Here is a 23,347-nt window from a genome sequence, read left to right as displayed (position 1 = left end):
AAATGCAAAATTATTGAGGTTCTATCTTGTTATAACTTTTAGGGAATAAGAGAAAAATATTTACTGTTTCACTCATTTTTGAGCTTAATGCATGATCATCTCTGCCATGTAAACAGAAGACATGTTGCCTGGCTAAATCCAACATATCATACATAGAATGTTTCTTACTCATCAACCCTCATTGCCTACCACACATCCCACAAACGTGACTATTTGCTAGGCAGTGAACTAAAATGAAAATCAGTATTTGTTGTATGAGGTAAGACTGTGAATATGGTTTATTCTGTACTTTGGTAACCAATTGTCATTATTAGTCTGCTTGAAAAAACTTGCCCTATGAAATTTTTGAAGAGGATAATAAAGAAATGAATAGTTATGTGCAAGTTATATAAGCCATGAATCATTCAATAATTTAAGATGTGAATAGATGTTAATTGCTTAAATACTTCCAGCATTATCCTGAGAATATTATCCTGCTTTGTATGAGTTTGTGTTTTGAATGTATCCACACAATAAAAGAAAATTCTTCGATGTCATTAATCTACAAATCCTTCCTGTATAACTTTGTCGGTATGTCCATTTAGTACTTTCATGTGTTTAACTGCAAGAATTGAGCAATTGGGGAAAAAATGTACCACCAAGGACTTTGGATTTGCCCCAAGAACAAACCAGCCCCACAGTCATTGTTTGCTTAAGCCAAACTATATAAACAGAGACACTTCTTTCTTGTCATTATTTGGAAAAATTAAAATATGCCTGTCTGTTCCTTATACATACCTAAGTGGTTATATTTGTAGTTTTTAATGGTCAAGTACTCACTCTATATATATCTATAGTGTGATTACTCACTGGTTTCTTGCTACTCCTTTAGATCTTCCAGAGCACAAAGCCTAAGACTGAAAGAGATTCTGGAACTGTTTTCAAACTGAGTCTTGCTTGCTTGGGGCAAAAATATATAGAGTGCTTTGAAACCCAGGGAAAGACTGGAGAGAAAAAAGGAGTGAAAGGTGAAATTGAAAAATTAGTAAAAGTGAATAATAGAGGAAAAAAAGAGGAAGAAAATGTTGAATTGAAATAAGGATTTAAAAAGTAGTAACCAGGCTCTAAACAGACAATAGTGAATGTTAGTACAAAAACCTAAATTAAAACCTTAATCTTTTTAGACATTATTTGTCATGTTCAGGTTCCCTGGAGGTTTGCATCTCTGTTGAGATATGGCCATTTATTTATTGAATTTGCTGCACAGTTTCAGGTATATTTTGGAAATGATTAGGAAGTGCTTCAATCATCATAGGAGTCTTGAGTCCTCTTTGCTTTTCAGTAAAATGTTCATTTTTTTTTCAGGCTTCTTCATAAGTCTGAAGAAAAAGTATGGCTGCTTTGTAAGTTAATTGAATCAGTTCCATAAAACAGCTGCATCTTTTTTTTTCAGGCTTGTGCAAAAGCCCTCCAAAAGTGAGTTTCTTTAATAAACAGTAGAGTGGTGCTATGCTTCCATGAGTCCAAAGCATTTCTTCTGAATCCTTTTCAGAGCATGCATTGATCTATTATTCATGCTCATATGAGTAGGCCAGTGGGAGAACAATATATGGAAGAGCAGAAAATGCTTGTGTATCCATAAATAACATTATATTATACTTACTGAAATAGTAAAGATATCTTCATAAGGATATTTTAGAAGCAGCATTCTTCATTAATAATTACGTTTTGATTTCATCTGCAGGCAGAACAATTAACCCTAAAATTGCCTCATATTACTTTCACAGTGATAGATGTTTATATGCCTTATCCACGCTGGGATGAATTTATAATCTGTTTTCTGTATTTAGTTTTTATTTATTCAATTTTATTTTTACTTTGAATAGTTATATTTATTTTATCTGCCCAGGATCACAAGAGCAGATGTCAGGTAACTAAATAAACACATCAATAGGATGCTGTTTTCATTTCAGAGAAGTGAAATGTGCTGTACAAATCAAGAGTATAATCTGTTTCCTGCATTTGTTTGCATAGCTCCTACATCACTTGAATCATCAAGCAGCATAGAACAAGAAAAATACCTTCAAGCCTTATTGAATGCAATTTCTGTCCATTGCAAATTGAATGGTAATAATACTCTTACTATCAGACCAGCAATTGCTTTATCTCCAGGTAATATGATCCTTTTGGATAGCTTTGTTAAAATCCAACATTTAAAAAGAAAATGTTATATTTATAATGAACTTTCTTCTAATTTGATCTTCACATTATATTCTCTCATTGCCTTAATAACTCATTGCCTAGGTAGCTGATTTGTCTCTGAAATTTTTGCAAGTATACTTTTCAGAATATAAAAGTAAAATACTTTGAACTTAATTAAAATTGCTAGCTAGTGAAATTCTGTGTCACATACATGAAATTTACAAGCAGTTTGAAATGCTTAACATAGCTTTATCAACATACATATAAATATGTCTTGAAGGTGAAAGGTTAAAATGTGATATGCTTTTTACAGAATAGGTCTGGATAAAGCCATTAAGACATGCATTAATATTCTATTTCAGTTGTCATGTGATGAAACCTGTAGGGTTCAAACAAAGGTAACGCTGCTGTTTTAGATACAGGAGCATGCAACTTGCCAAGTTTGTCCATTTGGCTTAATCAGTTGGTGAAATCAAGTGTATCTAAATTCTGGCTTTTTCATAACATAACCCCGTCACCAATTGTGCATGCTTTGCTTCATTTGTTGTTAAATACTTCGATTGTGTTAGTCATGCCTAACTTCCTGTGATGCTGCAAATGTATACTTGCTATTCCTAATTATATGTAAAGTCTCTTAAATATGGAAAAGTGGCAGCAGCTAGATAAACGAACCATTAAAAGAATACTTCTATATATGTGTCATTTTTGTTTTCAAATACAGGGTTCGAATTAGGGTAATATATATAGGTAATGTGTCAACTTGAATGATATTTTACATTTAATCTCTCCATTCTTTTTGACTGACTTTAGGCACTGAAAGGAGGGCTTCAAGAATGTCTACTGTGTTTAAGCAGGTAGTGCCAGGACATTTGGATGTAAATCTATCCAATAGCTTTGCTCGAGGAGGTTAGTAAGACTAGTTCAAAGCCTACCCATGGATATAAGGGTTATTCTTGCATTTTGCCTCACTTGATTGCATTATACACAACACAAATTACAACTTTTTATTAAAATTGCCTGATCTGCACATCAATACATGAGTATGCATTTTGAAATAAAGATTGCACATGCAAATGAATATGCATATAGTTATTGTCATTTGGGGTTTTTTTGTATCAGCAATAAGGACTGGTAACAATTATGTTTTCTAGATTTCAACTGGGGGCATTTTATCAGATGGGAGATGCCATGAAGAACATATTTTTATATATTAAATAAATATAAACACTTTAAAAACATATTTTAGGTGGGATTCTAGGTAGGCCACCTGTCATAACATTTACTCATATATTACTTACACATTCAGTATTTGACCACATGCACAGAATATGAAACTACATATGGAGCATTTGAGGACAGTGCTTTCTCTTCATAAAATAGAATAGCCATGATTTCCAGCAGCTATTTTCTGCACAATCACAAATGTGGATCATTAAAGTAATAATTAAAGTAATTTCTGTCTAAATTGACTATAGATGATAATGTTTTAATAATGAATAAATTAGAAACTAATGGAAGAAGTTCTTTTAAAATATAATAAATCCTTTATTGTAACAATGCCATAAAATTTACAATTTATCATGTGTGGTAGATCAAGAGTAATAACTGACAAATAAGCTTATGACAAAGGTTTTACTTGTTAAGACTGACACTTAAAGACAAAATGCCTCCAAAGTTAGAATTATTCTTAGAATTAAATTGAGCTCAAATTTAACAGTTTTTAGACAAATCACAACTGGCTACTCTGAAGTTTCTTTCATTACCGATACCTAATTTAGAAAGCAATAGCTGGTTTTTGTTGTTGCTATTGATAGGAGTTTAAATATTTGATCATCTACTGCAACTCACCCAGAATCTGCCAGTAGAGTTCTATCTACTTCTTTTTCTACTGTCTCTAATATAACAAATTACAGACAATGCTGAATTTGGAAGTCAAATTTATTTAATTTGGGATAGATTAGGTATAATCTATTATTAGGTGTAATTCACTATAGCAGTACTCTATAGTGTCAGCCTGAGAAGGGTTTTGTCTACTAACAGAGTAGAATCATAGAGTAGACATGTTTCCACTATCTTCTACTAAGACCAGTCATTGTATTGGTTGGAATGCCTATGACAGCATGTAAGAGATTCATACGCATCGTATTAGAAAAATGTCACCAAAGCTTGCCAAACTCACCAAAAGCTTGCCTAGATTTATTCTGTAAGCAGTCCAAAAAATATTTAGGGTTCCCCACAGAACAGTAAGATAAATCTCGGATAGCAATAATTTTCCTTCTATGTAATTAAGTAATTTCTTTCCCAATCATTACTCTCATAAAATCTTAATATAATAATGAAACATGCTGAGGGTAGAAACAAAATATAATCACTTTTTTTCTTCTTTCACATGACAATTTACCTCCATAATGCCAGGAGTACCAAAAAGAAGCAATTTACTGTAACAGTAACTGTGAATTCAGCCTCGTATTTCATTTAGAACTTTGTTGGCAACATTTTTATATTTTGAGATGAAATGTCTTTTCAAAACATTCATTATGATATTAATATTTATTTGTACTCTTACTTTCAGAAGATTGTGTATATTAGCTGACTATATAATGTAGATTTCATATAAAAGCATTCCATCTCTAGGAAATCTCAAGAAAAAAAATCAGAACCATAAGCAAGGAAGCCATATTTAGAGTGATTACAACTATCAGCATAATTGTTGTTGTTGTTGTTAATTGCGAAGTCGTGTCCGACCCATCGCGACCCCATGGACAACGTTCCTCCAGGTCTTCATCAGCATAATTAAGTGCAATTAAATGCTATGTGAATATTCTTGATTGATGTAATATTTTTGTCATTTGTCATCTTTGCCATTTAGCATGAATGGAAGGTAGCCATTTTTAATATGTCCTCTGTCTTGATTATAAAGAATTATAAAGAATACAAAAACAGAAGAAAACTGCCTTAATTGGCAGAAGCATCTTACTGGAGTACTTTCTTGGTCAGTTTTAAACAATTTAAAACACTATTTTTTAAAATTAAGTCAATATTTAAAAGACAAGAATTATGCCACCCTTACTTATGAATCTATTAATAAAGCTGTCAGATTGCAAAGTTTATGTGAACAAATGATTGTATTTAAGAATATAGTTCAAATTGCTAGAAATAAAGTCTTTGGCTTAGGTTTGAATTATAGGATACTTATTCAAATGTATGAACAAGGTTTAACATCCAGGTTAACCTTCAGCCACCTAAATATTTATTAAATTGTAACATTAGTGGAATAAAATGTTTTAAAAGGAATAACATTCCTTGTTGCTCTCAAATTATTTAATGCTTTTCTAATGCTAGAAAAATTTAAAATCAAAGCTAAAATGCTTTTCCTTAAGAATGAAGTCATTTCAGTGAATTTCTATTTAAACATACAGTTCTATTATACAGCATGATTAATCAGCTTAATACCATAAGACTAGATATTATGTTTAGTAGTCAATGTACTAGTGCTATAGAATAGGCTCAACAAAACCAAAATTTTGCATGTTAATAATTTGATTGCAGAAACACATAGTTTGCATGGTGCTTGAAATAAAGAGATACAGAGGTACATTTGTTTGATCTTTCACCCTGCATTGATTTTATTCTTCTACCAATAAAAATAAATAATAGTGTTAGTTGTGAATTTTGAACTGATACATTTTTCCAGAATTTATTTTCATAGTGGACACTCTTCCAATTGGTACAATTAACTGTCACGTGGCTGTTAATGCATGTCTGCATTTACTACAGTGCCATAAATGTTATCCTATATGACAACTGATCTACACTTTTTCTCCTTGCAGCTTGATTTAGAGATTGAATCCTTGGTGCTTGCTGTTAACATTCAAATGTTACAAGTCATTATTTTTATCATAATCAAATCAGTAGAAATATTCAAGTAATCTTTCTTTTTTCTGTTCAATTTGCTATGACTGCTCTATTGCAACGTCTGCCCCATTGCTTTTCCTCCTGCCCTTACTGATAACAGCCAGTGGTTGGCTACAGAGATAAATGTTTCATACAAATTCCAAATTAGAAAGAATCTAAATTTTACCACCTCTTTTTATTATGTGTATCAATGCACATTAAAGAAACTAAGTTGGTTTGCTTAGGCATGAAATATAACTGCCAGGCCATAAGCATTATGTTTATTGCATAATGTTTATACTCAGTTCACTTACCGAAAAACTAAACCATGAAGAATTTTTGTTACACAAGTACTCTTGCTCACATAAATACTAATGGTTATTAAAAAGGGAATAAATATCTAAATTATAAGATAAAATAGAGTCTATATATCTATTAAGTATGATCTTATGATCACAAGAGATTTGAAAGTTACCTATATATACTTTAATCACTGTAACCCTTCACTGGCAAATGTGGTAATCTGCATGTGCTTTTCAATCTGCAATCATTGCTTTTTATGTAGTGCAAGGTATAATCAAGCCCTGTGTTAATAATGGCAAAAGGGGAAGTGATGCTTTATTTTAGACTTATTTCATTATTATTTTTTGTAGAAAAGTATAATGTGATCATTTTGTCATCTAATGCTCTGAGTTTTGAATGGCAACTGATTATTTAATTATTTATTAGTAATAATAAAGATTGCTTACCATTTTCTTTATTTCAGAGATTACTTTAAATAATGGTTTACCATCTTCAGTTTCCTCACTAAAAGTCTGTAGGCTGGCTTTGTATATAGGTGGGACAGTTCCTATCAGCAATATTTGTGTAGCAACATTTCATTACTTTTTAATCATGTCTATTGCTATAATATAGTTTCTCAGTAATAATATCAGTTGATATGGAATTTTCAGCTGCATTATTAATTTTGTTACACTTGCTATTCTCAAAGAGTATATTACTTCACACGACAGTTTTCTAGGGCCAGAAGAGCTGAGGAACCATTGATGGGAAACAGTAGAATCTACTTATCTCTATTACATGTAATGACCATCTACACTGTAATGGTAGCATACTTCTGGCATCAGCTAGATTGTTCAGATCATACAATTAACTTCAGTCTTAGTGCCTGATGAATAAGAAATCACATAGCCCAAGTTCAGTGTACTAATGTTAGTAGTAATATAGGAAGTGGTTTTATAATGGCATATATGCCATCAGCATCATATTAATTAGTAACTGCTTTTTCTGTTCTCTAATCCCAGTGCAAATTAATTTACCTCACTTAAAAGAGGCTCACACTAGTTCTAGGTAATGTGATTACACAATATCTATAGCAAGCTGAATATACAGAAAAGGAGTTTCATAAAGTATTAAAATGATGTGATTTGAATGTGATTATTATGGTCAATCATGGTTATCAATTCAGAGCAGGTATGTTATATTTAATGTAATTGATTATAATAGCAATGCAAATATGTTTCAAAGTAATATATACATAGGACATTGCAACTGCCCAGAGTCATTGGGAGGCAGCATATAAATTTAATTTTAAAAGCTCATGCATGCAAAAATGCAAAATATTTCATTACATGTTTAATTTTTATGAAGGTGTGTGGGCCAGCCTTCGTTCTAGTGGTCGATTTATCAGCACTCAAATGCCATTCCTTGATGTGGGTGCAAGATTAGCTGGAAAGGATGGTTCACCTTCATTTACCAGCAGCAGTGCCTATTTGCAGAACCGACTCCTCAAGCGACAAGCTGCTCTTTACATATTTGGAGAAAAATCTCAACTCAGAGTATGTCTGTTTTCCATATACACTTCTGAGCTTTTGGTGGGATAATATTTCCACTTGTTTATAACTGTAATGCAACACAGCAGTGAACTGTGTCCATTGGAATGCTCTTGGTTTTAATAAGTCTTAAATCTCACAATTGTGATGGACTGCAAGATCTCAGTTGAAATAGCATAGGGACAGCGATTCTGTCCTTTCAGAGTCTTTCAAGAGATGCTCCATGCATTATTAGAAGCAGCAAAATCAGAAAAAAAGGAAGCTGCTAAGAAGCATCCCCGGAAACCTCCCTAAAGGCCTAAAATGGTATCACCAAAACTTGTCAATCCAGTTTTGAGGTACTGGAGAGTACATGAATAGAACCTGTTTCATGTGACTGGGGGAACTCAAGTTGCCCATCCCTGCATTAGAATATAATGTGTGCAAAGTTGCCCCCCCCCCCATTACACAGTGACCACTGAGAGCAACATGTTGAACTTGATACCTGGAGCCTAACAATGTAATTTCATTATTAGTTTTAATTAAGTTATTTTATTCTGTTAAAATTAAAGACTATTTGTCACAGTCCATTCTTTTCAGTGGAATGGTTGTTGAGTTGAGTGTCCACCCATATTTGGGTATAACTAACTACACAAATATCATTTTTACATATTACTGGAAGATCTGAATATGATTGTATTTACTTATTATTGTTCAGTGATGTGTTTATTCATTTAACATACTTCATAATAGCATTTCAGGACCGTGGTTTTCATGAGGAAGCTTACGACACAAAATGGTAGATTCAGTATGAAATTTTAAAAGTACCTCAAGTTTAAATCATTGTTAAATAAGCCAAGTAAAATACAGTCAAATGTATAACAGCAGCAAATATCATAAAACTTTTTAAAATTGAAATCTAGTGGCAATTTTAAAGCACAGGTTGGTTTTCAGCCAATCAACAGATTTGGATCCTAACCATATCAATTATATATAATATTAACAGTATGCATAGCAAAAATGTTCCTGCAACATTTATAGTGGTGTCCCAACAAAGTCACATAAACTGAGAAACTCTTCAGATCTAAATAGCACTTTTATATTCAGTAACATCTGCTGTAATCTTCTCTCCTAGTATCTAAAACTCTCCTAAGCTATCGTAAAAAGGAAAAGTCCAAATGTGGACTTTTCATTACCATTTTTCATATTATTCTAATTAGATTCCAGGGGAGAGAAAAGCCACAGTCTGCATTACATTGATTTTGTAATTTTGATACAAGGATCTGCATAATATTTTTAAAAATGTACCATCATTACATTAGAGCAAAATAGACCAAAAAGAAAGTTGTAGGTCAAAAAGTCATTTGAGCTTTGCAGCCCAAAAACAAATACAAAGAAAGTTATGTAAGATGTATATTATGCCTAGTAATACTATGTCATTTCAAGTCTCAGAAAAAATGTTAAGTTCTTCCAAAAAAACGGGGTAGCAAAACCAAATCCTTTAATAAATATTTTAAGGGTATGTTTAAAATGAATAACATGCATTCTTTGTCCACAGGGCTTCAAACTTGATTTTGCTTTAAATTGTGAATTTGTTCCAGTGGAATTCAGTGACATCCGGCAAGTGAAAACTAGTTTTAAAAGACTCATAAGTGCTTGTGTTCCTAGCAATATTCCAGCAGATTCTGAAATAACATTCCTGAAAGCTCTTGGAGAGTCTGAATGGTTCCCTCAGGTAAAGTGATATGTGGCAGTCATAAATGCATGTGATTTCTGAGGGAAAACCAAGGCTATTTTGATTCTGTAAAAAAAAAAACTTTCATCATCATTATTTTTCTGAATTAAATAAAATCTGTATTTCTGTAGACACAAATAAACATCCTTCAGGGAATATTTATATAATGGCAAAATGGATTTAACCACTGGGATACTCACTTAATCACAATCAACCATAAAAATGTTGCATTTGGCTATAATAATTTAAATCTTCTCCTGAAGTCAATTTCCATTTTCTGTTGCTTTTAACAAAAGAAATTCAGTTTAGAAACTATTGTGATAGATTATCCCATAGTAAATATCTCAGCACTATATAAGTCAGGATTATGGCACAAGTATATTGAAAATAAATAGAGTTTTTTTCTTGATAATGCTTTTTTATTTAAATATTTTAAGGTTATTTGATGTCCAATGTAGGTTACAAGTGTTATTTAGATAATTAGCCAATCATTTATTTTTAAAGGCCATTGACAATGCAATGAATTGTATTGTGGAGTTTAATCCCTAGAATCTATATAATTATATCATGTTTTGAAATTGTAGAAGCTATTGTAAAACATGTAACATGCCACAATATAGTTTGAGAGCCAACTGGACTTGAAAAATTTATGAATTAATTCTATATCAAAAGAGTACAGCACCTGGCTAATTCTGGTTGCCAAATCTGGTTAATACTTAAATGGCGGACCATCAGAAAATTGAAGTTGTAAAATTAGACTTGTAAGATAAAAACAAATTCTGAAGGAAGGCATTTTCAGTCACTTGTGTATTATGGCCAAGAAAATAATATAAATGTGTCCATTAAATCTTCAGTCTTAAGGCAAACTTTAACTAAAGCATTTGATCCATAAAACTTTATGGATCAGTGCAAGGGTACCCATATTATTTAAAGCTGTGTAAGCATTTTTATTTAATAGGAAAAAAAAGATGTTCCCTCTCTAGTCATGGGATCTAGAACTACTAATTCAAATGTGGGTCCAAATGAGGAGAAAAAAATCCTCACTGTACTTAATTTTTCATTTCGTTGTTTTTGTTTTAAACTTTATAATCTATTAGTTCAATAAGGCTTGATTCAAGCTGAGTATTTAATATTTCAATAGTTTTAATAGAACAGTTTTATTAGTCCTTGTATAAACTATCATTCATCTTAGTAACCTGTTTCTTTTATGTTTTGTATAGCTTCACAGAATAATGCAATTGGGTGTTGTCATATCAGAGCTACTTGAAAATGGTTCCTCAGTTTTAGTTTGTCTGGAAGATGGCTGGGACATCACAGTGCAGGTCAGTTATTATCTGCATGTATAGCAGGCAAAGAGCGACAGACTGGAATATATTTGGACACGTGTAATATGAAGGGGAAATTAAATAAAAATTCATTTTGCTGTTGCAGAGAAAAGCTTTCCATTAGCAAAGGGAACCAGTCCCCTCCAGTGGAAGGGGATTATCTTGATCAAAATGTTTTATACTTAAAGCTCAATTATAGCCTGAAACCATTCTGAGAATACACAAAAGAGAAAGAAATGTATTTCATTTAAAACCCCATCATTCAAAAGAATATCATGTGGACACTTTTCTAGAGAATTTTAGTTTCATCTCTAAAATTCTTTGTTCCTCTTCACAAACTGAGCTACAATTTCCACAACTGTTTTAAGTAGGATGTAATAAGGCCCAGAAAAAAGTAGTATCTCTCATATTTTCTTATCTGCAAATATTCCTCTCATATACTATTAAAGATGACTTCCTGATGAAAAACTAGAGGTAAGAAATTGTTATTCTGTGGAAGAAACAAATAAAATAAATATGATTGTATTATTTCAAATATAAGTTTAAAATTTGTTTTGTCTTTAAATTGAAAATTTCTGAATTTCCATAAAATGTAGCATTATCAAAAATTAGCTATCTGATTTTATTGCTTGAGCCTGATGCTTAATATTTCCATTTATTTCTATGTCTAATTCAACCCTGGATTTAGCAAAAAAAAAAATGTCCTTAAGACATCAAGAGAAAGAGGGCGACATAAAATTTTTTCTTCTACCTACCAGGCCCTCAACTCTCTCACTACCATACTCAATTTTAGTCAGATTTTTTGTAATTATCCTTATGTGCCATAATCTGCATTTTTTTAAAAAACACATTTTTTGGCATGGTAACTGACTAAAGTTTAAAAGTTTGATTTGGAGGTGTTATCACATTTCTTTCCTTCTTATGGTGTGAGAGTTTTGAGCTATGCTTAGAGCAGAGGTCCCCAACCTTTTGGGCACCAGGGATCAGTTCCATGGAGAGAGGCTTTTCCATGGACTGGAGAGTGCATGGTATGTGTGCTGCCTGCATCCTGCAGATGGGGCTTTGCTTGTTTGTGCGGCCCAGTTGCTGGCATGCCGCGGCCCGGTACTGGTCTACGAACTGGGGGTTGGGGACTCTTGGCTTAGAGCATCCATTGGGGTTAATTCTCATGTTGTATCAGGACAATGCAGTTTTGAAGGACTACAATTGAGTAGTTCCAGTATCCAGAAAGTAGATTTATGTCTAAACAGAAAAGTCTTATCCTAATGGTAGATGGAAATAAAAAGTGCGTTTGGTTGTGTATATAAAAGCATCCAGTATTAACTTCCAGTATCATTTTGTGGCCTAGGTGCTGTCTCTTGTGCAATTACTCAGTGATCCATTCTATCGAACACTTGAAGGATTCAGAATGCTAATAGAGAAGGAATGGTTATCTTTTGGTCATAAGTTCAGCCAGCGCAGTAATTTAACTCTCAATTGTCAAGGAAGTGGATTTGCACCCATTTTTCTGCAGTTCTTGGATTGTGTGCACCAGGTAAGCCTAGACAAATGAGCACACTTATGTACATAATGGATATTTATTCATTTATAAAAATAATAACCTGCATTTTAATTGTTTATAATCAGAAATTGAGAGCCAGTTTGGTGCAGTGGTTAAGGCATAAGGCTAAGAACTGGGAGATCATGTGTTCTAGTTCTACCTTACGCACAAAACCAGCTGGGTGACCTTGAGTTAGCTACTTTCTACCAATAGAAGAGAATATTTGTAGCTCAGGATTGAATTGTGGGTCCTAGCACTAGCACTGATGATGTTGCTAGCATAATGAAATATCTGCAAGAAAACCACCAAACTCAAAGAGCACCAAGGACCCTATAGTCACTTTCTCTCAGTCCTAGGAAGAAGGCAATGGCAAATCACTTCTGAAGAATCTTGCAGACACTTGTTCAGGTAATCTCCAAGAATCTGACATGATTGAACAGAAGAAATTCCGTGTGCCTCGACATATAGTCATACTAGCCACTTGACCATGGAAATATCTTCAGACAACATTGGCTCCTTCGGCTAAGAAACAGAATAGAATAGAATTCTTTATTGGCCAAGTGTGATTGGACACACAAGGAATTTGTCTCTGGTGCATAAACTCTCAGCATACATACAAGCAACAAGTGATAAATCACGATCATAATAATAAAATACAATCATCATAAATCATAAAACAACAAATCTCAGTGATAGTCATAGGATACTAAAACAATATAAGTCATAATAGGATGCTAAATAAAAGCAATCAACGTAAATTATGAGATACAAACAAAGTTATAGTCATAAAAAGCTAAGGAAATAGGTAATAAGAAAGATGAGAAAGATAATAGTAATAGTAATACTAGGTGGTTTGACATCTCAGGGCATAGACAGTGTTGTGGGAATTAGTCATTTAGCAGAGTGATAGCATGGGAGGGGGACTGTGTTTGTGTGTGGTTGGCATGCAATAGCCTATAGTATCATATTAAGGGAAGAAGTCAAAACAGATTATGTCCAGGATGTGAGGTGTCTGTGGATATTTTCACAGCCCTCTTTCTGGCTTCTGCAATATACAGGTAGTTGCAATTATTTTTTCTTCAGTCATAACTATCTGTTGAAGTCTGTGTCTATCTTGTTTGTTTGCTGTGCCAAACTAGATAGTTATAGAGGTGGAAATGACAGATTCAATAATCCTTTGCAGAACTGTATCAGCAGCTCCTTGGGCAATCTGAGCTTTCTGAGCTGGCATAGGAAGAATATTCTTTGTTGTTTTTTGATGACCTTTTTGGTGTTAGGCATCCATTTTAAGTCCTGAGATATTATAGAACCTAGAAACCTGAAGGTCCCTACTATTGATACTGTACTGTGTTGTCTAGTATTGCAAGAGATGGTAGAATAGGACAACCTCTCCTAAAATCTACTATCATTTGTACAGTTTTGAGTGTGGTCAGTTCAAGATTGTTCTGGCTGTACCACAGGGCCAGTTGTTCAACTTCCCATCTGTATGCAGATTTGTTATCATCTTGAATGAAATCAGTCACTGTTTTGCAAACTTCAGTAGTTTAACAAAGGGATCTTTTGAGATGCAGTCATTAGTGTAGAAAGAAAAGAGTAATGGAAAGAGCACACAGTCCTGGGGGGGCACCTGTGCTAATTGTCAGATATCTGATGTGATTTTGCCTAGCTTCATCTGCTGCTTCCTATCTGTTAGAAAACTTATGAGCAACTTACAAGTGTGATCAGGCACAGCTAGCTGAGTTGGTTTAGTGAGAATATCTGGAGTGATGGTATTAAATGCCAAGCTGAAGTCTACGAACAGGACCCTTGCATAGATCCTTGGAGATTCAAGATATTGTAATATGTAGTATAGTGCTGTATTAACAGCATCATCTGCTGATCTATGTGCTTGATATGCAAATTGCAGGGGGTTTAACAGTGGATCTGTGATGGTTTTTAGATGGGTGAGCGCTAGTCTGTCAAAGGTTTTCATAATTATGGATGTCAGAACAACCGGTCTGTAGTCATTCAGCTCCTTGATGAAAGGTTTCTTAGGCACTGGAATGATAGTAGAGCATTTGAAGCAAGAAGGAACATAATATGTCTCTAGTGATTTATTAAAGATGTGGAACCAATTGGTCAACACAAATATTCAAGCAAGAACAAGTTATTTTGTCTGGGCCTGGTGCTTTTCCAAGGTTCTGTTTATGAAATAGACCTTGCATATCTTTGTCTGTGATCACCAGTGGTGGGGGGCCCAGAAGGATGGAGTCAGTTGTAGGAGACTTGGCTATTGTTTGTGTGTATCTGAGATGGAGATGGTAGCGATAGTTGACAGTGGTTTCCTCTCAAACCTACAGTAAAACACATTCAGGTCATCTGCCAGTTGTTGATTGAGTTATTGGAGATGAACACTGCTCCCTAGAACCAGAGACAACTGGACAAGGGAAGCCTTTACCATTTAATTGAGTTCAGCAGTTATGAAAATGAAGTTATAACCATTATATATTTTTCCAATCTTGTATTCTTTAGCAAGAGGGCACATCCTTATCCAGTTTTGGCTTATAGAACAGTTGGGAGAAGATAATCTGTTTTATCTTCTCCATATCATTTTCAAGCAATTTAAATCCCTGGCTCTCCATCAAAGATTTCAATGAGGCACAAATTTGGGAGTGTAGTTTGATGCAGCAAGTGTAAGTTTTATGAATTCATGTACATCTCATTGGTGTTTTAAAAAAATCTTTCAAGTCAGTACAAAGTAAAATGACTGTCGGATTAGTCAGTTCAATATAATATTTCTAACATGGGCCATGCAGGTGCTTTATAAGTCAGTTAATTGACACGATAGCAATATCGATCTATTGCAGCTCAGATCTAGAATATGAAAAGGCTATATTGCTTATATGAGGTTATTTTCTGGGAAGATTTTTTTCTAATCTTATTAACTTCCACAATTATGCTAAAATAAAAGATTTTTGCTCTGCATGTTTTATTTCTATAGAACATTATTTTTGTAGAAGAAATATCCTCTGTTTCCTCATGTGCTTGAAGTTGTACAATTATATATTTGGAAATCTAATTTTAGATTTCACTAATTTTAGACATACACTATAAATTCATAAGAGTTCTACATTCAAACAATCAAGAGCAATAACTGAAGGTTTAATAAATGAATCTCTTCATGTGGTTGAAAAAGAATTGTCCTTATTTCGCCTAGAGAATACATAGGAAGTTGTGATGCTTAAATTAGAAATGCATCATCTTTTAAATAGCCATTGTTTATGCCAATATCTCCAGGTGTCAAGTGAATTATTAATGTGAATCGCTATTTCACAATAGCAACATCTGGTAGATCATCCAGTTGTTTCTAGGAAGATAACTTTGGTAACAAAAAATGTCATATTACAAATGATGCTTCTCTTACTTTCTCCTACAGTTTTAGTGATTGCTAAATCTTGTGGGAATTATACTATTTGCATAAAATCATTATAAAAATAGAACATCTTCAATTGTTCTCCCTTTCATTTTCCAAACATCAAAATAGAGAGGATAGGTTATAACTATTATTTTATCCACTATGTGTATAGTTTGTAGGTAAGGTAGGAAGACTGGTACAGTTCAAAGAATGCTACTAAATTTTATTTTTCCCATTATGTTTGCATTTCCAAATACCCAGCAACCACAGAATTTCTGTATATTCTACAGTCTGTTTGTAGATATAACAATATAGTCTATGGAGACTATATTGTTATATCTACAAACAGACCACAATTCTGCTAATTTTTTCTTTGCTCTGTTATTGGGGGAGCACATTAGAATCATTCTGTAGGTAGTATGTTCCCTTTCTGACCACTTAATCTTGATCTGATCGGATCTTTGTCAAGCGAACTCTCTTATCAAAATGAATATAGCATCCTTCTGTGTATAGCCAGAAGAGAGAGAGATCAAATCAAAATTATGAAATCAGAAACTGAATCACAATAAATCTGTGAAACCATGAAATGAAATAAAAATAAAGCAAATATTAGTGGTAATTTCATTTAACCCAGGCAACGCAAACTGGCAAAAGCCTTGTGAAAGAATTTAATCCTGACATCTTTATAAAGCAATACAGGAGTGAGTAACAAAATAGATCTCCATGGGAAAGGCCATAGAAAAGTCTGCATTTGTATCCTCTACCATCTCTATGTGGGAAACATAAAAAACCTCTAACTATTTGAATCTTGCTGTTAAAAATGATACCTAAGAGCTAAAAAAATGAAATAATATAATTTGCTGACTTTGCCCTTGGTAATAAATTAGTTATGACCATTGTTTTATTTGTATGAATTTCAGATTCACAGCCAGTATCCAACAGAGTTTGAATTCAATCAGTATTACTTGAAGTTCTTAGCATTTCATTATGTTTCCAATCGATTTAAAACGTTCCTGCTGGACTCAGACTATGAAAGACTGGAACATGGTATGGATCCCAAGCTGACCAATGTCTATTTTATTATTTTTAAAGCTTTTCATCAGAAATGGGTTGAAACAATGTTACTGACATTTGCTTTGAATTGAATAATCATAGAATAATAGAGTTGGAAGGAACATTGGAAGTCTTCTAATCCAATTGAGAGAGGAAAATATATATATTTGTTTCTTTGTTTATTAAATTTAGTGGTTGCCCATTTCACTCACAGAGCAACTCTGAGTGATGTACAGTTTTTTTTTAAAAAAAAATAGCATATCTGTCATTAAATCGTTTTTCAAAATTCCATCAGTATTTTCAGAAATTGAAAAAGTATCATTTAATGGTTCCTAGCAGTTGGTTTCATGGCAATATCAGAATATGAAGGCTTGCTTATCTACAAACTGGTATTGATTGATTGATTGATTGATTGATTGATTGATTGTAATAACATTGAGGCAAATTGGGAATCTGGGATGGACAATGGAAGATAGCTGGTTTGTATTACAGAGGGCTGATAAACAGAGATGATAGCCGAAAATGTTGTTGAGGATTTTCTAATACTGTTGGAACTGTGAGCAAGTTGGTAGCAGGAGCACCGACTTGCTCAGACAGCCCTGCAGGGAGCAGGTTGCTGGATATGCGCAGGATCATTAGAATTAAGCCAGGAACCAAAGAAGGTGCTGCTGTGGGAGACAAAGTAGTAAAACCGGGTCTGGAGATCATTTGATTGGCAACAGAAACAAAATATATAACAGTTGGGTATGGGTGTTGCTGGCCTGTTTGGTGTTAGGCCGCAGAGCTGCAGCAGAGGCAGCAAGACTTCTTTGTGGGTAGTGGTGGTTTTGATTCCTGATAATGTAATGGTGCTGACAACAGGAGCCCAGATGCACCTGGCCTGAGTATACTGGTGCTAAGGCAACAAGCAATGAGAATGAGTTTATTTATTTAGGATTGAAGTCTGCCGAGAGCAGGAGTAGAAGTGTATTTAGGTTCTGACAGGTTAGCTATACTGGGAGTAGCCTGGGGTCTGGTTAGAAAATGGCAGGGTTTGTAATTTTTCTAGGGGGAAGAGCATGCAGTAGCATTTATGTGGTGATAGGTAGAGAAAGATGTGGTGGGAGTAGAGAGTAAGGTTACTATGTTTATACCCATTCCACCTTCTAGCCCCCTGGACATCCCTTGACACCTGAAGCAGTAAAAGAGTAAACAAAAAAGAAGCCCCCTGGGCTTGGTTATCAGATCTTTGGTGATTCTGTGATCAGGCTATTGCCCATTACAGGCTAGGTGAGACAACGCTTTTCTCAGCCAAGATCCCATCATGGAACAGAGAGCTGACCTGGCATGTATTACCAAGATCCGATTGGGCAATGGGGGAGGAGTCTCCTCTTGGAAATGTGCCTACAATGGTTTCAAGTGCAAATTAGCTGTGTCCCCAAAACATGTATATTCTCTCTTTCTTAGTCAAAGGTAATTTTGGAAATAACCATCATCTTGGGAAGAGTAGTTTGAAAACAAAAAAGGTATACGTAAACTACATATATAGTTTGCACAGTCAAATCATAACCAACTTATAGTTAATGAAATACTCATTCTTAAAAATAAATATCTTTAGCAATATATTTTTATTCTTTGCTCTTGCATTTTTTATAGATGGGTGTCTTAGTCAAATCACTTATACCCGTGGTGGTGAACCTATGGCACGCGTGCCACAGGTGGCACGCAGAGCCCTCTCTGTGGGCACACGCGCCATCACCCCAGTCCTAGGCCTTCATCTGGATTTTATAAAACTTTTTTGCTTTAGGCCTCCGCCGCCATGTGCAAAAAAAAAGTTTCAATCAATCAATCAATTTCAACTTCTCGTGGGAAAAAAAAGGTCTCACAAAGTTGAAATTGATTGATTGAACTTTTTAGTCCCACCCAGTCTGCCGTTACCACTGCAGCCACACCCACCCAATGGGCTACACCCACCCAATGGGCCACGCCCACCCAAGGGCCATGCCCATCCGGCACCCAACAATACATAAGTGGGTTTTGGGTTGCAATTTGGGCACTCAGTCTCTAAAAGGTTCCCCATCACTGACTTATACAATAAGTTGATAAAATGCAGCTAGTAACGCTACTAGATCTAAATATGTTTTCACTTTTCACAGATAATTGGTTAAGCATATCTAAGTATACATAGGAGATATTTGTGCATTTCAGTTTGATTGACTAAAAGAGGAAATATTCATATAGGAAAAATTAGTCCTAAATATTTAAAAAGCTATTGGAATAGTTTATAAAAAACATTACATTGGAACCAAGCAAGTAATTAAAATCCAGCACAATTTCTGTAGAGGATAGCAGAGCTATGTAACTTTCTGCCATTTTTCTAATTTATTTTGATTTTATTTTGTCACTTTCGTTGCATATGGTTACTTGACTAATTAATAATTTTTTATATAAATATTTTATTAATTTTCTAGTTTTACAATCAAAAGTACTTAATAAACAACGTGTTATCTGGGTCCATTAGTAATTCAGCGGTACATATTAATTTCTTCAATCTAGACCCAATATTACACCATCCAATGCTTCCTCTCTTCTTCCAGTAGAACACATTTTCCCACCCTAGGCAAATACAATTCTTATTGTTACTATATATACAATTGAATATCAACAACTTTGTTACGTTTTTCTAATAATAGCAATAATGTTGGTTTAAAATATCTTTTCTAACCAAAATGTATCTTAATTGCATTTGCACTTCATTTGTTCAATTAATATCCTGTTTTCCTGGGGTTTTTTATTTTAATTTTCCATCAGTGTTCAAAATGTCTCTATTGCTTATAATTTCTCATAATAAATTATATTTGGATTACCAAAAGCTTCCCTTATTCAAATCCTCTTAGCATTTTCATATTTCCCTTCTCATATATATATATATATATATAATATTATATATAATATAATATTCTAGTTACAAATCCTATCTTTCTAGTTATAATAATACTTCTATTTCTAACAATTATCTATTCTCAGCCATGTTCAAACATCTGATTAATCATATAATATCCCATCTAATGGGTCAGTCTTACTCCAGCTTTCTTCCTTTGCCAACTAACTTTCCAAGTCAATGCATTTGAATCAAGTAATTCTTCCTCTATTTTTGTGTATATTGTTTGGAATAAGAAAGACAATTTTATTAAACTATTTTTGGAAGGACACTTAGCCCATTGATATTCATTAAACAGTCTCCCTCCTTCTCCAATTTCTCCCAATTCTCCTAACAGCTCTATCTTCCATTCAATCAGCTCTTCTTTCTTATCCTCAAGTATGTTCTGAGATCTTGACAGGTAAGATATCTTTTCCATTTTTGATATCACTATGTCTTCTAATTTTTCATTTGTCTGAGTCTGTCTGTTAGTTCCTTTCTTTAGGTCCTCCATCTTTGGATCTGCTTCCTCTGATTTTCCTTCTGTTTTCTGAGTTGCTAGCTCCTTCTTTGTAGTCATTTTCTGAGTTTGTAGATTTAGATTATTTTTTTAAAATTTTATTTCCTTTTATGTTATTTTTAGTCTCATGAGTTAAGGCAATTGTCTCTTGTATTGATTTTAACATAGAAAGAATTTCTTTCTGAAATTCATCAAGATTTTCTTGTTGGCATATCAAGCTGGGGTCTTTGGGGACAGGTGTTAGGGATGGCTTTTTACCATTTGAAGCTAAGTATGAAACATCCATTTTGTTTTTGTATGTAGCCTTTATGGTCCGATCTATTTAGGGATTTTAAAAGTTTCAATCAATTATCATTTGAACTCCAAATTATCTAGCCGGCCTATCAGTCCATCCTTAAGTCTCCCCTCAGCAAATATAAGTAAAGTTTAAATTTTTCAAATTTTTCTGTCCAATGAAAAATATATCCTTTCTGTCCAGAGAGAAAAGAGCAATTAAAAATTATTCACCAATCAAAGGTTTATAATCCAAATTATTCCATCATCTCAATCAATGATGCATGTTTCTCCTATAGGGAAATAGCTCCATGACACAGCTCTTAAAGTCAGTGAGTATTTATATTTGTAGTCCAGGCAAGCCAGTTTCAAAATAGTTTATTTATTTATTTATTTATTTATGAGACTTATATATACCGCTTTAAGTGCAAGCACTCTCTAAGCATGTACACCAGTAAGCAATGTATATATATATTTACATTGCCCCCAACAATCTGGGTCCTCATTTTACCTACCCCGGAAGGATGGAAGGCTGAGTCAACCTTGAGCCGGTGAGATTTGAACCGCTGACCTGCTGAACAGTCAGCTAAAGTGGCCTACAGTACTGTACTCTAACTGCTGCGCCACCTCGGCTCTATTGTCTCTGCCACACAAATAAGCAGCCCAAGAGGGTTTTTTTTTTCCCTTTCCCAGCTGCAGTCTTCAAAAGTTAAAGTTTCTGAAAACAACAAGAGTCTTATCTGAATCTGGGCTTCCAGCCAAGTTTCCTTTAGGCATAATAAATTGTAGTGCTGTAATTCACCACTAGATGTCGTTGACACCTTCTTCAAGCTTTTTACATCCAAACTTATATTACAAGCTTTTAAAGTGTCTTTAAAAAAAAAAAACAATCTCAGAAGCACATTTAGTCCCCAAATTTCAAAGTTATATATGTGTATAGATTCCAAATTAATCTTGTAATTTTCTCTGTTTTCCCCAAGCAATTAATTCACCACTTTTCTTTTCCTGAGGAAATGGGGTGGAAATTCCCCTTCCCTCTCTCTTTGTGGAGGAGTCTTTGCTTTGGGCAGTTTTTTTTTTACCAGGAAAAGGTCTTATAGTCATAAAGAGAGGATAGGATCTCACCCAGTTCCATCCACATTGCTTGAAAGTTGTTGGTTAATGCTTATTTTCTTCGGTTGTCAGCAGCTTCTGACTGGCCACACGAATGTAGCCAGTCCTTCACCCGCCGGTTTGGAGGGCTTACTCAGATCAAACGGAAGGGCTGCCACCCTCCCACGATCAACAAGGGTCCTCTCCTTCTCCGTTGCCTCTTCGGCGTGAATGCGGAAGATGGAGCCCCATTTTTCTGCGCCCGTCACACCATGATGTCAGACTGGAAGTTGACTAATCAATAAATGATTATTAACTTGTATTATGTTTTGATTTTAAAACTTGGAACGCTCAAAATGTTTTCAGTTATTTTGCTTTTTTAAAACTTTTCTAAGTGTTCCAAGTCTGTATAGCTTCTAGTCAATATTTTTGCCACTAGTTCTCTTTATTTTAGTTTATATTTCTCTTGAGAAAATTCTAGTATCTCTTGATAAGTTAGCCATCTGTATTTGCCTACTATTTGTCACTTACAAAATGCTTCTTGAGCTGAGAGTCACAAATATATTTTCAGGCACATTCTGGATTTGTCTCTATTCCACATTCTCAATATGGCACATCTAACTTAAATATTGTACCACAGCTAACCATGCCATCCAAATCTAAGGTTGTCTCCTTCTAATTACATTCCATTTTGTCATTTGAAGGAACATTATTTGAAGATAAAGGAGAAAAACATGGCAAAAAGGGAATTTGCATTTGGGACTGCATTGACAAAATACACAAAAGGAGTCCAGTTTTCTTCAATTATCTCTACGTGCCAGTTGAAACAGAGGTATACAACAGACATGTTCACGGTCTTTCTAGTTCTAATACCTAATAAATACAGTTTGCCATTAGTGTAATTAACATTTATTCAGTGGGTTAATTTCCCCAGTTTTCAGAATGATTACCATGCTGTCTAGACAATGGATTTTCAGATGCAGGGATCTAATGAATGACTATATCCAATGAGTCTGGTAGTGTGCATTTTTATGAGGCTTATTGTTATTTTAAGGATGTTGTGATTTGGCAGATATTGGGAATTTTGTTGATATGAAATTGCTGTGATAGTCTAATGACTGGACCAACGTTATATTATAAAAGCAAATACTTTTTTTTAAAGGGTAAGTCCAAGTGTTGCAAAGAACCCTGGGTTAAGAAAGACAGCTTGTTAATTGTACATCCATGGCCAAACAGGACTGGCTAGTTTGGTTTGGGGGAAACTAGATATGAGTTTTCTTCCCTTCAAGGTTTTTATTTCTTTTAATCACTGGTTCTGAAGATCTATTTGTCTCTTTTTTAGTTCAAGGAATATGCCCAAATACTGTTTGAATGTCTGTGTAATAGTTATATATTATACATGACTGTCATTTACTGACAACATATAGAACTAGCTGAGCATTTAACAGAGCTACCTGGGATACACAGTTTTAGGTGGTGGTGCCTATTCTAATTTAAAGGTCTTGATGCTAATGCTATTAGGATGGGTGTTGCTGAATGTTAGCATACTTTGAAATAAAGGCAGTGATTGTCCCACATTTTTATGTTACTTGATTGCAAGGGACCAAAATATTTGCAAAGCTAGATTTTT

At 34.1% G+C, this 23,347-nt stretch overlaps 1 protein-coding gene across 2 annotated transcripts in view; it reads left to right on the top strand.

The window, feature by feature from the left end:
* SBF2 (SET binding factor 2) overlaps positions 1–23,347 on the top strand; it is a 228,370-nt gene that overhangs the window by 192,240 nt on the left and 12,783 nt on the right. The window contains exons 28-35 of one of the 2 annotated variants that reach the window (XM_039350252.1): positions 2,014–2,151; positions 2,992–3,087; positions 7,726–7,913; positions 9,445–9,621; positions 10,842–10,943; positions 12,295–12,480; positions 16,801–16,927; positions 22,422–22,549. In XM_039350252.1, the coding sequence (XP_039206186.1) occupies positions 2,014–2,151; positions 2,992–3,087; positions 7,726–7,913; positions 9,445–9,621; positions 10,842–10,943; positions 12,295–12,480; positions 16,801–16,927; positions 22,422–22,549 (1,142 nt within the window). The remainder of the gene's footprint in view (positions 1–2,013; positions 2,152–2,991; positions 3,088–7,725; positions 7,914–9,444; positions 9,622–10,841; positions 10,944–12,294; positions 12,481–16,800; positions 16,928–22,421; positions 22,550–23,347) is intronic. The other variant, XM_039350253.1, reaches the window with a different exon arrangement.

Source organism: Crotalus tigris, unplaced genomic scaffold (assembly GCF_016545835.1).
Source record: "Crotalus tigris isolate CLP2741 ecotype Arizona unplaced genomic scaffold, ASM1654583v1 scf7180000018308.1980950, whole genome shotgun sequence".
NCBI lineage: Eukaryota > Metazoa > Chordata > Lepidosauria > Squamata > Viperidae > Crotalus > Crotalus tigris.
This window is presented reverse-complemented; position numbering and strand designations above follow the sequence as displayed.